We start from the raw sequence: 14,465 nt of genomic DNA on the forward strand, positions 1-14,465 counted from the left end.
AGTCAAACCAGAGCCTTGAGAATGTGATATACAGGCAGTGAATCCCAAGCAAAGATGCAAACTCAGGCTCTTTAGGACAAGCATGGATCTGGGGCTGTGGCCATACATGACCTTTCACATAGTACGAAGGGAATGACTGCAGCTCTTTCTGCCTTGTGGTCTTTAGAAGTATTTGCCCTGTGGCCACATTACTATTCTTTACCCACTGGCTCATGTCAGTTAGATGGGTCCTGTTATTTAAGGGACTTAGGACATAGACTTTTTTTTTTTTTTTTTTCTAATTTGGAGGTACCAAGGCGATGTATAAAGAATTTGAAGGAATATTTATATAAAACCAGGTGATTTGATTGAGTCACTAGGTTACATTACATGCTACTGAGAGGGCATCTTTGTAAAGTGCTCTCTAATCTTTCTTTGGGGAACTTATAATCTGTTAAAATACTGACAGTAAAAATTACCCTGGATTGTTGCCTTTTTACGAAGGATTTTGGCATCTCATTACATATCTTAGATGATACTACAGATCTAATACACGTTTTGCTCTGAAACTCTGATCGGTACTGAATTGCAGTATGTTTCCCCCAAACTTCCCCTAAGTCAGGCTTGGACAGTGGTCACTCCCTCATGTATTTTCTCCTTGTCATGGGGGATACCATGAAAAGGGGTGTTCCAGGAAGAGGGGTGAACTTGAGGAAGGGCCGTGGTCTCTGGTGCTCCCATTCTGACTGGATCCCTGCATTGTGTCTGCCAGGAGAGAACCGCTTCGTCTCGCCACTCTCGTGGGACTTGGTGGGACGAAACCTCTTCGCCATGGCCGTGGAGGGTGCGGTGTTCTTCCTCATCACTGTTCTGATCCAGTACAGATTCTTCATCCGGCCCAGGTGAGCTTTTCCTCAGAACTCTTGGAGCCCCCGTTTGAGGAAATACTTGTCAATGGCATTTAGATCGAATTGAATTCAGAGCAGATGATCAAACTGTGTTCCTCAAGTGGACACCCCCAGGCCCCAGCACTGCCAGTCCTGGGAACTGGACAGTAGATCATATAGGACTGCTTTAGGCATGGTCTTGCTCTTGAAAAATCATGGAAAGGTTGACTTTTCTTAACTTTCCCCCCCTAAGGCCTGTGAATGCAAAGCTTCCTCCTCTGAATGACGAGGACGAAGACGTCAGGCGGGAAAGGCAGAGGATTCTTGACGGTGGAGGCCAGAATGACATCTTGGAAATCAAGGAGCTGACTAAGGTGAGGCAGTGAATACAGGCAGTGACAGCTTGCCTGTAACTGTTTCTGCTTTAATGTGGGAAACTAGCTTCTTGGTGACGTGCTTAGTAAAAGGAGCCTGCCTCTCAAAATGCGCACCTTTACCCAGCTTCTGTCAACTTAACTTTATTTAAAACACACCATGGGGACTTCTGCATTAGAGAATACCTTTGGAATGTGCATTCTCATTCTTGAGTATATTTATTTTTCATGCTTATTTGTGTATTAATTATTAATACATACTAATGTTGTATACCTAGTCAAAGATAACTAGGGCGACTGGATGGCTGATTTGAGTTTCATGGTCCACAAAGCTGTTCTATCTCCATTGCTCAGGAGGGAAGGTCTGTTTCTCCCTCTCTAGGTGGTAGAGTCCCCAAAGTCCACTTTTTTTGTATTATGTATAATATTTGCAATGTTGGGATTACATATATTTTATCCTGTAAAATTTAATTTAAATATACATATATATAATTTCTTTGTATATTAAGTAAATGAAGTATTATGTAGACAGTAATGACCAATATGTTTTGTAAAATATTAGATTGAAAATAAAAAGGAATTCACTCGTATTTTGAGCTTTAGAGTGATTCAGAAGCCAGTTGCCACAGAGACAGACCAAAGGCCAAGGCTCTTAGCACACCTTATATGGGACTTGGTCTCGTCAGTCATTGAGTTTATCCTGTGATGTGCCGTTCCCTCTTCCATAGCTGCCTGGGATCGCTGTGTGTCACTGTGGCTCACGACCTTTTGCATTGTGTTTGCAGGTGTACAGAAGGAAGAGGAAGCCTGCTGTGGACAGGATTTGTGTTGGCATTCCTCCTGGAGAGGTACAGACTCTTTCTCTACGTTGTATTTGTCCCTGGTGATTCAGACAGCCTCTACCCAATCCAATGCTAATTTTTGTAGGGGATCAGAGTGGCTTCTAAAGGCTCCTTATCACTTTGTGTCTCTGTGAAGCAGTCAGTCATAGAGGGAATGACGACCCCACATGCCAAAAGAGACTGATTTTGGCTAATCTCAGGCAGTGTAAGAAAAACACGCACACCCAACATGTGATTTTGTGATCTGTTCAAGATCATGATGAAATTTAAATAGGTTTCTTGAAATTATATTTTCTTTGTTTCATTCATGTTTGTGTTCTTGTATGCCCTTTAGCCAGATTAGTGAAATTTGACTAGTTGGCTTTCATTACTGTTTTTCACTCAGTAACTTTGGCCTCAACTTAAGGACTCAGATAATATTACATAATACGCCCACACTTACTAGTAAAATGATCCCATTATAAAATACCTGTTTAAGTTACCATGTGATTTCCTAAGACAAAGAAAATATTTGACTCTTCATTGATATTTGAGAATGGTGGGGTCAGGCTATGTAAAAGCTAAGCTGAGGCAACCGTATTTTGTAATGGTCACTTAGATTCAGAGTTTCCATAATTTCTTATACAGTTTACCTAATCTTTTTCAGTGCTTCGGGCTCCTGGGAGTTAATGGGGCTGGGAAGACGTCAACTTTCAAGATGTTAACCGGAGACAGCACTGTTACCAGAGGAGACGCTTTCCTTAACAAAAATAGGTGAGGAAAGAACGAGTCTGTGTTTTGCTACGAAGACTTTTATTACTTATTTAAATACGTCCTGTGTGTGTTTTTATGACCAAAACAGTACTATATAGATAGAGCTTATAAACATGGTGGAATACAGTCAAGTGTAAAGAAGAAACGCAGAATCATGCCTAATCCCTGGTTGGAAGAGCTGGCCTGGACACTGTAGCTGTGAGCGCCAGGGAGTGTCCTTGGGCACCTCAGTCATAGTTCTGAAAAAGGGTGGATCTGGGAGCCCTAATTAGACGTGCGGAGAGGAATGGATGCTGCCGAAAGGGCACGCTCAAGGGTCGGATGTAGACACAGCTTCTCCCATGTCACGGATTCTTAACCCGATCCTGGCTTTATAGTGCCTCCCCACCGACTCTCCAATAAATGTCAGATGGTGTCTGCAGGTGTATCTTTTCCCGTCGCCTTACAAACCAGGAGGGTGCCTTGGTGGGATACTGAACGGGTTGGAACATGCTGTGGCTGCGTCACGTATGGGCAGCAGAATGCAGAGGGAGATCACACCCAGAGTTGCTGGGCCTCCTCTGGTTCTGAATGAAGGAGACTTTGGAGAAACAAGGCACTTGGTACAGAGGACTAGACCACAGAGTCGAGTCTGGGATGGAAGTTCATGTGACTAGGTTATTGGTGATACACTCAGCACTGTGGTTGGAATGGATTCAGGAATTCTAAAATGGGACCGAGCTTACAGATTGTTGGGGGAGCCAGGTGCAAGGACTGGGCGGGATGGAGGCAGGAACCCTGACTGCCAGGAGGGGCTGGCATCCTGGGGGCAGAAAGGCTGTTCCTACAGCAGGTGTGCTCACTGGGATGTTTGCCACACACAAGCGTACTCTGTAGGAACATTAGGCAGGATCGTCTGACCAGTGTATCTCCAAATGCCCCAAACCTGACCAGTTTTGTCTTCCTTTGCAGTATCTTGACAGACATCCACGAAGTACATCAAAACATGGGCTACTGCCCGCAGTTCGATGCCATCACGGAGCTGATGACTGGGAGAGAGCACGTGGAGTTCTTTGCCCTCTTGAGGGGAGTCCCAGAGAAGGAAGTTGGCAAGGTACCGTGGGCAAGAGCAAGCTAGCCTGCCTCAGCTGGCATCCTGGCAATATACCGTGTGGGTTCGACTCACCCATGACCCTCGGCTTCATGCTGTCTTTCTTCCTGGACACAGTGGCGGGGAGTGCTGGCTCTCTGCCCCTGCTTCCAGGGTGAGAGTCTGTGGTGCCGGGGTGGGAGGGTGAAGGTGGGAATGGGGGGGTGGGGAGCTGTGGGCAGACCCATGCTGGAGGGCACGGAGGGAAGTGCCTTTCTCCTGGTTTTAGGCTCTGTGGCCCTTGCCAGGTCATGATGACAGAATCTGGTCTTAGTGCAATGGGAGCAAACATGGTAAAGTTACCCAACCAGACAGGAGTTAAGGATCTTTTTATTGCTCCAGGTCGGTGAGTGGGCGATTCGGAAACTGGGCCTGCTGAAGTACGGAGAGAAGTATGCTGGCAACTACAGTGGCGGCAACAAGCGTAAGCTCTCCACCGCCATGGCTCTGATCGGCGGGCCTCCTGTGGTGTTTCTGGTGAGTGTGACTCAGTGAAAACTGTTCTGACCCGAATGGAAGTATCACTTTTCCAAACTCCCTCAAGTCCAGGGATGTTGCCTGTCCGGCTTGCCAATGACAAGCTCCCCTCCCCTGACGAGGAACAGCAGAGCGGCCTCAGGGAAGCAGAGGGGGCCCCCCCTTGTTCCTCTCCTGACACACCCCGGGTGGCTCTGCCAGACCCTCCGATGCTCCCCAAGAGAGAGGCTCTAGGGTCTGTTTCTCTGGCACCGAGAGCCCTGACAAGTGTGGTTGGAGCTGCCTGTGTGATTTGACTTTTCGCTGGAACATTTTAATTTTAATTTAATTTATTTTGTTTTATTTTATTTGTTTATTTATTTATTTTATTATTTTATTTTTATTTTTATTTTATTTTACCAACTATGTGTGCATCCCCTGAGAATGGAGAGTGTGGGCACAGTTCCTATAAAGTACGCTTGTGCCCATGACTAGCACCTAAGCCTTCGTTCCCTACCTGCAGATACATGGGAAACAGGAGACTAGACGGGACAGTGGCCCTGGACCCTTTATCTTCTGCGGAGAAGAGCATTGAGGTTATTGCAGGAAGAGGCCTGGGTTTGAGGCTTTCATGTTATCCAGGCATTTGAACCTGAAATCTGTTTCTCAGTGACTAGCAAGTACCATAGCACAGGGTGAGCTGGAGTGAGCTAGAAGAAAAAGAGGAGAGAAGGAATTTTATTTACCAAAACCTCATACTGACTTCAGTAGAGATTTCAGACAAAAAGGATTTTTAGTATATATTTGTCAGCCATGAAAAGATATTGGAAACTAAATGGCCCTTTCCTGAAAAGTGATGGAAACCAAATGGCTCTTTCCTCCCATTTCTGTTTATTTGGAAAAATTTAATTTCATAACAATTTAAGCGGAGCCCTGGCCAGTGTTGCTCAGTTGGTGGTGCACTGTCCTGTGCACCAAAAGGTTGCACAGCATGATGCCTGCTCAGGGCGCATGCCCAGGTTGCAGCGGGATCCCCTGTGAGACGCGTGCAGCAGGCAGCATATTGAGGTTTCCACTCTCATATCCACGTTTCTCTCTCCCTCTCTTCCTCTAAAAAAACAATCTTAAATTTAGATGGAGCTTCCTGCCTCAGGGAGACATTTATAAAAACGACCTGATTCTGGTATGTCAGGCCTGGTTCTTGGGCCCATCCATAAGTAACTGGAATGGTTGAGTTAACATTTAGGCTATTTCAGAGATGCTTCTGCATCTAACACCAAATCTGTCCTCGATGTTTATTTGTCAGCAAATAACAGGATTTATTTTATTCTAATTACAGGACGAACCCACCACAGGCATGGACCCCAAGGCCCGGCGATTCCTGTGGAACTGTGCCCTGAGCATCATCAAGGAGGGGAGATCGGTAGTGCTCACCTCTCACAGGTCTGTAGCGAAGGCCTGGCCTGGCTTCTCCATTGTGTGATTTTAAAAATCCCAATTGATACAAATGATCACCGTGTAAAACTTAGAAAACACAGACAGGCAAAGACAAAAACAGTGATCATCAGAATGGCATGGCATCATTTGTAGAAAACTGTTACTATCATGGGGCAATAATGTACCTTTGCTGTTTCCTTACACAAACCTATGTACACGAGCGTGTGTGCCTGTGTGGTTGATTCATAAACAAAAATGCAAGCTTAGTGTCATACTGCTCTTGCGCATTCAACCGTGTATCATGAACATTATTCCAAGTCATTTCCTATAGCTGGAGAGTAGTCCGATTTAATGGCACTGTGTTTTGTGGACATTTGGGTTGATTCTAGCGTTTCCACAATTAAACAGAGCACTGCCGCGCACAGGGTTCTCCCTACATCGGTCCGTGTGTGTAACAGGACGTCGTTATGCATCAGGAGGGTGGGAACATTTCTGGAAATGCCAGATGTCCTGGGGATGTTCGAATGGGTTTGAGGCACATCACCGGAAGCTGAAACCCCGTTCTGTTTTCCCACAGCATGGAAGAATGTGAAGCTCTTTGCACGAGGATGGCAATTATGGTCAATGGCAAGTTCAGGTGCCTCGGGAGCGTCCAGCATCTGAAAAACAGGTAAAAAAGATCATTTCTCTGGGGCAGCGCCTTGCAGAGAAAGCTTGCATTTATTTATTTTTGTGTGGGAGTGTTTGAAATGGTGGCTCTAAAGTAGGGGTGTCGAACTCAATCAGAGAAGGGGCCAAAATCTAAAATCCAGCCTAAATCGCGGGCCGAATGGTTTACTGAACAGTCATAAACTGACAATGTCATAAACTGACAGCGGAGTGCAGTGATAACAGCGCAGTGCTGGCCACATTGCAAGGCCTGGCGGGCTGGATTTGGCCCGCGGGCCGTGTGTTTGACACATGTGCTCTAAAGTAAAAGGGAAACAAGTTGAGCAACATGGTGTGGTGGGAAGAATGAGAGCTTTGAAGCCGAACGGAGATGCACTCACACCCTGTCTTCACCTTCCCTGGTTGTGTGCTGTGGGCAAGTTACGGAAGCTCTCCGAGAGTCTAAGGGATAGCCCCCCACCCCCTTCTTTCCAGCTTCGTTATCGTAGATGAAAGGGAGACATTGAAAGGGAGACATGTCTACATGCCAGTCTGGTTAGAGCAGAGAGTTGGAGTCAAAAACAGATGTGGGCCCATGGCCCGGTCCTACCACTTTGAGCTCCGTGTGGGATAGCGGCTACCCCCCAGGCATCAGCGTCTCACCTGTCAGGTTTCCAAGGTCCAGGTGAGGGTGACGTGAGGCCATGTGTCTAAGGCCCTCAGCATGACACCCCACCTAGAGCAGGTCCTCAGTAAATGGTGACCAACTAGTTCCTTCTCTCTGGCTCTTACTCTGGGCCTGTCAGGGACCTCTCGTTTTAATTATCCGTTTGCTAAGTTTTCCTCGGATCCTCCATGTGGACTTCGCTTTTCTGCTCTCAGGTTCGGAGATGGGTATACGATAGTGGTCCGGATAGCAGGGTCCAACCCGGACCTGAAGCCTGTCCAGGAGTTCTTCGGCCTGGCCTTCCCGGGCAGCGTCCTGAAGGAGAAGCACCGGAACATGCTGCAGTACCAGCTCCCGTCCTCGCTGTCGTCCCTGGCCAGGATCTTCAGCATCCTCTCCCAGAGCAAGAAGCGCCTCCACATAGAAGACTACTCTGTCTCACAGACAACACTTGACCAAGTAAGCGTGGAAGATCAACAACGGTTTTATTTTCTAGGGAGAGGACACCTGCTCCCTTCCTCACCCCATTTTGGGCCCTAGAGCAATGCAGACTAGACGAGCTTGAATTCCTCAGCTTCTACTGCTAGCTGCGTTTTCTACCAAACCTCTCTGAATCTGAAGAGGGCGATGATGCTGTCTACTGCATAGGGTAGTTAGGAGAATAGCTTGTCATCATCATCTTAATAACTTCCATTTATTGAGTACCTGCTATGGGTGCCTTATCCCATTTAAGTAACAGCAAACAGATCTTGGCACTTAGTAGGTATTCAGTAAATGTTCCTGTTTGTCTCTCTTCCCTTCCATCATGCCTGTGTAAGCCAAAAGCAAATAGATGATTGAGCAGTTGGTGAGGTGGGGGGTCAGTATGGTGGGTTTTTAATGTTTGAAGGGTTCATGCTTTTTCAAGCCGTTGTCTAGTTACTGTGTTCATGCAGTCGAGTGTTCTCCTACCTGCCCTGCTATCCCTGCAGGGGAAAATGCAACTAAAATAAAGAGAGAGCAAGTATAAAGGTCCATCTTTCCTCTTGACAGGTATTTGTAAACTTTGCCAAGGACCAAAGTGACGACGATCCCTTGAAGGACCTGTCGTTACACAAAAACCAGACAGTAGTGAACGTTGCGGTCCTCACGTCTTTCCTGAAGGATGAGAAAGTGAAAGAAAGCTACGTGTGAGGACTCCTGCTCCTGCAGGGCGGCTGAGAGAGAGGAGGGGCTGTCCTTCCTTTGCGCCGGGCGAGGAGCCCAGCCGAAAGAGCCGGACGCTTCCGCGGGAAGAAGCAACTGGATACTGTACTGATCCTCTTCAATGCAATGCAGTTCAATGCAATCCACACAGAATTCCGTGCCAGGGGCAGTGCCTTTGTAGCCGATGTCTCCTATGGCTCTCGAGGGAAAAAGACTTGAATTTAGTGTATTACTTTATGTCTATGTGAACCTCTAGTATGGAACCCAGAGGACATATGGGTTTGAAATCATACTGGTTAGTTTTTTTTGTTTGTTTGTTTGTTTGTTTTGTTCCTTTGTATTCTCACTGGGGTTGCAACAACAATCCGTCAAGTCATCATGGCCAGTGATTATTTGCTCCCATCAGAAGGCATGCATGCACACCCTCGCTCATCCCACCGTGCCATGCCAGGAGACTGGTTTCCCAGTGCCACCTCCACGGAGGGCAGTGAGTGCGCCGGCATTGCTGGTGCCAAGTGGTGCTCGGAAAGCCCGAAGCACCAGGGCGGCGACAGCTGCGCTACTCGGAGTCTTATCCACATCATCAAATGTCAGGTGACAAAAAAGGTGCCATGTGTGGGGGAAAGTCCTGCTCCGATGCCCTCGTTGATGAGCGGCTCTGGTTGATGGTAACATGCAAATTGTGGGTGGCTCCGGACAAGTGGCTTCATTGTTACATGGTCCCTCGCTTGGAGCCATGGGTCTCCAGGGTCATCTTACTGGGACTCCTTAAATGTACTTAGGTCCTGGTGAGAACCAGCACCCCATCCGTCGGGGAGGTAAGCTGGTGGGGCCAGGGTGAGGGATGGAGGAGATGGTGCCGATGGTGCGTTTGAACCCGGGCAGGCCCGTGTCCACTCGTCCCGATTGTCTGCCAGCACGGTACACTGCATCTCAAGATCTTGCTCAACAAAAATGTAGTAGTATTTCTGGCTTTTCCCAGAGAATGAAAATGTGGAGTTGTATTTTGACAAAAGTCCTCGTGCTTTTAACATTACTTGGAATTTTAAGTTCTATCCGTGACTTTTGAAACCTTAGAATATGGCCTGTGGCGACCACCTGACTGGTGCTTCGTGACCAGAAAACAACAGTATGAGGGTCAAGATCTCATGACGTTACATTTAAGTTTTTTACTATCATTTTAAATAATCTCAGCTCGTTAATCAAGGTGTTTTTTTTTTTTTTTTTTGGGAGCCTGTGTTACAGCCGAATGAGTAAGGATGGCTTGGTAGATGGGATGGGGGGAAACCCAAGTCTCAGATCCCCTGTGCCATGTTATTCAGCTGAGTGGTTTACAAATACATGCAGGTGGTTCTGCTGTGGTCGTGGGAGCCCGATGAAAGGCAATGGGGCAGCCCACTTTCTGAAAATAGCAACAATGCAAAAGCCAAGAGTGTTTAAGTGCCACGAGGGTCACAAGACTTGAATAATCAGTTTTTTTCCGGAGAACACAGCAAGTTTTCAAAGTTGTTGAACAAGACAATTTGTGCTTATGACATTGAGTATCTTCTTCAAAGCATTGGCTTTGAAGACCTTAGAGACCTCATTTATACAATCTCAAATTTTTCATCTCTTCCATCACTAACCTATCATGAAAAAAATAAAAGCAGCAAATATGCCCCCACATGAAGTATATTTTAGACTTTTCCAACCAGTCTTATTTATTTATTTTTTTTTAGGCAGTAAATACTTAAAAAAATATTATTTAACCACTGCTTAATGTCATCTGTCTTGAGACAACAAAAATAGGAGGGAACCACTGTCTGGTGAAGTTCAATTGGTCTTTCACTGTCACTTTTTTCTAAAGTTTCTTAACTCGAAGAACTATTTTTAATTTATATTTTTCCTTTTAAAATTTACAGAATGTTTTCACATAACTTATTGATTGGAAAAGAACACGATTTTCAGAAATTATTGCCAATATTGTTTTCTAAAATGATAAACAAGTAATGAAGGCGTATTTCCAAATACTAGAGATCATCCAATGTATTCTATGCTAACTATAATGATGTAAAACTCAGAATAACTTAGTTTCTCCTTGTGTAATATTTTTCAGAATCAAACTTCTGTTTTCCCATTTTAGTAGAATCATGTTTGAATTTCCTACTATGTCAAATCCATAACCAACTTGGCTTTAATGACTCTGACTTCAAGGCTATATTTAAAAAACATCAAAAGGCACTGAACCATTTTGAAGAAAGAAAAAAAAGGACGATGTTTCAGTATAGATTTGAAAAGATATCCTCTGAAGCTAGTAACAACCTACAGTTACCATCCATTTCATTCATACTGTTACCTCTTAGGCTATCCAAATGGAAACCTTTTGAATTTTCCTACCTAAACCTAATTATATAGTAAAAAATTTTTTACCAGTTCTTACTCGAGTAAAATCTCTATATATGCCCTGTGGAACTGTAACTATGTGAGTTTCAGAAAATTTTCAAGTGTTCAAAGATGTCTGCTTTTGCTTCTTTTGGACATCTTGGAAACCTTATGAACAACTGTGAACATGAGAAATACAAAAGAAGAAGATAGTAGCAGAGCCCTCTATACCTGAATGCCCAGCTCAGTTCATTGTTAGAAACAAACAACCAAACCTCAAACTACTGTATTTCACTAGCTGTACTGAAAGCAATGCATTGTGGCTATTAAGTGTTGCACATCATTCATCCACTGAATAGTAACTGTTGACTAAAGGGATCTGTCTATGTTTTCTTTGTGTGGTTGTATATATCTGGAAAAAAATATTTCCAAAGAGCCATGTGTCATATAATATTGAACCACTTTGACATTGAAATATTAATTTGTACCCTTGTTACTACTTACTAGTAATAATACAGTACTATATAGAGTTGTGCTCTAACTCTCTTTAAAATCGTTGCATCCCTTTTATAGAATGTTTCTATTTACATAGGATTAGGTATTCTATTCTTCCTATATCCTAGGATGAAGCTATGTTTTTGTGCTTTTTCTTTACCATTGGCCCTTCATTCCAAGCACTTTATGTTGTCTGTAATGGGATCTATTTTTGCACTGGAATATCTGAGAATTGCAAAACTAGACAAAAGTTTCACAATAGATTTCTAAGTTAAATCATTTTCATTAAAAGGGGGAAAAAAGAAAAAAACATTTGTATTGTCTATAACTTTATATGAAGTATTAAAAGCATATTTCTGTGTTGTAATGAGTCACGAAGAAATAAAGCTGTGATGGTTCTGTTGATCTATACACATTTATTTCTGTGCATTTGGAGCACCACCTGCTGTTAAAGCAATTTGGATCCAAAGTAGAAATTCTAGAAAAGGCTCCATGTTCTAGTCATCACAAAAGAGAACTGAGGGGACTTCTCAGAAAGTCTGAAAAACGGTGTTTTGCACTTTCACGATTCAGCTAAAAAAAAAAAATCACTGAGATTAAGTTCATAAAGTCTTCTGGTAAATGTGTTCTGCTTCGTGATGATGAAGCGGTGATCTCTGCAAACCCTGTGAGTCTAAGCCTATTTCACAAAACCTCATTTCTTCACAAGGCAGCCTTCGGTGCTCTTTTGTTTGCTCGGCCAAAATGCAGGGACACCCTGTGGCAAGTGTACTGGAAGGTGCTGGGCTGGTGAAAGGACGAGTGCACAGGGGAAGGAGGATGTGGGCCGAGAAGGGAGACTGAGACTAATGTCAGAGACCCTTTCTCCTGTCAAAGGAGCGGTGCCGTCTGCACCCAAGACCGTGTGGTGCTGTGATGAGCCGAGTGGACTAGTTTTTACAGGTCATGAGCAATTCAAGTCTCAGAAACAATGTCTGCTTATTTTGGTCCTGGAAGAAGGCCTGTCCGACACCCCCTGGCAGGCAGCGCAGTGGAGTTGTGGCTCTATTGGTGACTCTTCTGAACAGTCCCCTGCCCAAGGCATGGATGTGAACTCTGGTGGACTGCTCAGCATCAGCATCCCCCTTTTGTCTCTCCCCCCAACCCCCGGAGGTCACATTACTGCAACTTCTATGCAACTGATGGAGGGAAAGGAACAAACTACTGAGAAATGAAGAGTTAATTTAGATGAAAATGTTACCCATGAGTTTTGACCAAAACATTCTCTTATCCAGAGAAAAGCCAGTATCAACATTTACAGATTAAAAAAAAAAAAAAAATCTGGAGGCTTTGGAAAACTAATGAATACATTAAATATGGAAAAAAGTATAACAGAAAATTAGCTACCTTTTTCCAAGTGTTTATTGCGTTGTCAGGCACCTCATTTAATCCTCAATTGGTACTTGTCCTATCACATAAATGGCACCATTTGATATACGAGTAAGTTGTGGCTCAGATGATTAGGAACTTGTCCCAAGTGATATGGCTAGTAACCGGCAGAGGGTTCTTCTTGGTGAAGCTGGGTATCACTTAAAATTATCCCGATCAATATGGCATCATTCTACGATAATTCAACAAATACTGATGGATCTCTACTGTGTGCCAGATATTTTTCTAGGTTTGGGATCCAGTGTCAAAGACAGAATTCCTGCTCTAATGAACTTAAACTTCAGTGCAGAAAATATGTTCACATTGACAATGGATGTGTGGACAAACAAATAGAATGAGTTCAGACAGCTGGTCAGTACCAAAAGGATGACACATGGTCACGGGATAACGATAGAGAGGAAACAGAGATGGCCCCACCCCCCATGTGAGGAGTGGCATTTATGCTCAGATCTGATTAAAAGGAGCAGGAGGCGCCAGTATTTGAAGGTGGGCAGGAAGAACATTCCTGGAGAAAGAACACTATTGTTTTACATTTCTAAGATATATTGGAAATGAAATCATAAATTATGAGTTGGCTAAGAAAAATTTGGACAATACAGCATATCATAGCTACTGGTCAGACTATGAGGAGGAGGAAAATATGTCTAATGGTCGGACGGTCGCTTAGGCTTTTATATATATATATATATGAGCAAGCTGCAGCTAAGCAACATCTCACCTTTCTGATTTTTTGTTGTTGTCGTTACTCTTCACCTGAGGATACTTTTTCCATTGATTTTTTTTTTTTTTTTTTTTTTTTTTTGGAGAGTAGAATAGAGGGGGAGAAGCAGAGAGAAAAATTAATGTGAGAGACAGGTGGGAAAAAGCTTGGCAAGTTGGGGAGCAGGAGAGAGACTTCAGCATCTCTGCAGTGTGTGTGTGTGTGTGTGTTGGGGGGGAGGGGGCTCAGAGCTTTACCTCGCAGGCCAGGCCAAGGTACCTGGATTTTATCGTCTGTGCAGTGAGGAGGCACTGGAGAGTTTTAAACAAGGTAGTGGTTGGACCTCATCTGTTCTGAAAGAATGCTGGCTGGATGGGGAGAAAGGACAGTAGGAAGGCTAAGTAAGAGGATGATGGAGGCTGGAAGCAAAAGACACAGGGAAGAAGAGGAATATTCAGGAGCTGACATGCTGCAAGTAGGGGATGAGGGAAAGAGAGCTATCAAAGTGACTTTTTTTGTGACCTGAATGAGGTAGGTGGTTGTGTTAAAAAGGCAGCTGGTATTTCAGATTGGAGCTCAGAAGCAATGATAAGAAAAAAAGATAAAAATGTATGAACTGTCAGCACATGTGTGGTATTTGAGTCTTGGGACTGACTGAGCAAGTATCTTGAGATCTGAGACCCTATCACATTTAGAAGAGAAGCCAACAAAGGAAAGAGAAGGACTGGCCAGTGAGGAGGAGGGAAATATGAGTATGATTCCACAGATCGATGCTCAGAATCAAGTGAGGAAGGCAGAGTCACTTGTCTCCAACACAGCTGAGGAGGTGAGCCAGCAAAAGGCAGCAAGAGATCATTGAATCTGGTAACACAAAGGTCCTCAGTGACCCTCAGGAGAGTTGTTTCAGTGATTGACAAGGAGGTAAGCCTTCCTGGATTGGGCTCAGGGAAGATAAGAGATAGGGAAGGGAAAATGGTGAAACATACACAACACTGCAGAGTCTTGCATTGAAGGAAAGCAGAAAACATGACAATAGCTGGATTATAAAGCTTTTATTTGGATTCCTTTTTTTTTTTTTTATCCTCACCCAAGGATATGTTTTTATTGATTTTTAAAGAGGAAGG

General features: G+C 44.2%; 1 protein-coding gene across 1 annotated transcript in view; it reads left to right on the forward strand.

Moving 5' to 3' along the window:
- ABCA1 (ATP binding cassette subfamily A member 1) overlaps nt 1-11,618 on the forward strand; it is a 112,332-nt gene extending 100,714 nt beyond the window's left edge. Inside the window, exons 41-50 of the mRNA XM_084899342.1 lie at nt 752-881; nt 1,120-1,240; nt 2,026-2,088; nt 2,729-2,835; nt 3,787-3,928; nt 4,307-4,441; nt 5,760-5,863; nt 6,435-6,527; nt 7,388-7,631; nt 8,205-11,618. Coding sequence (XP_084755468.1) covers nt 752-881; nt 1,120-1,240; nt 2,026-2,088; nt 2,729-2,835; nt 3,787-3,928; nt 4,307-4,441; nt 5,760-5,863; nt 6,435-6,527; nt 7,388-7,631; nt 8,205-8,345 — 1,280 coding nt within the window. The 3' untranslated portion in view covers nt 8,346-11,618. The remainder of the gene's footprint in view (nt 1-751; nt 882-1,119; nt 1,241-2,025; nt 2,089-2,728; nt 2,836-3,786; nt 3,929-4,306; nt 4,442-5,759; nt 5,864-6,434; nt 6,528-7,387; nt 7,632-8,204) is intronic.
- Nucleotides 11,619-14,465: the final 2,847 nt, after the last annotated feature.

Source organism: Pipistrellus hanaki (assembly GCF_964339955.1).
Source record: "Pipistrellus hanaki genome assembly, chromosome: 11".
Taxonomy (NCBI): domain Eukaryota; kingdom Metazoa; phylum Chordata; class Mammalia; order Chiroptera; family Vespertilionidae; genus Pipistrellus; species Pipistrellus hanaki.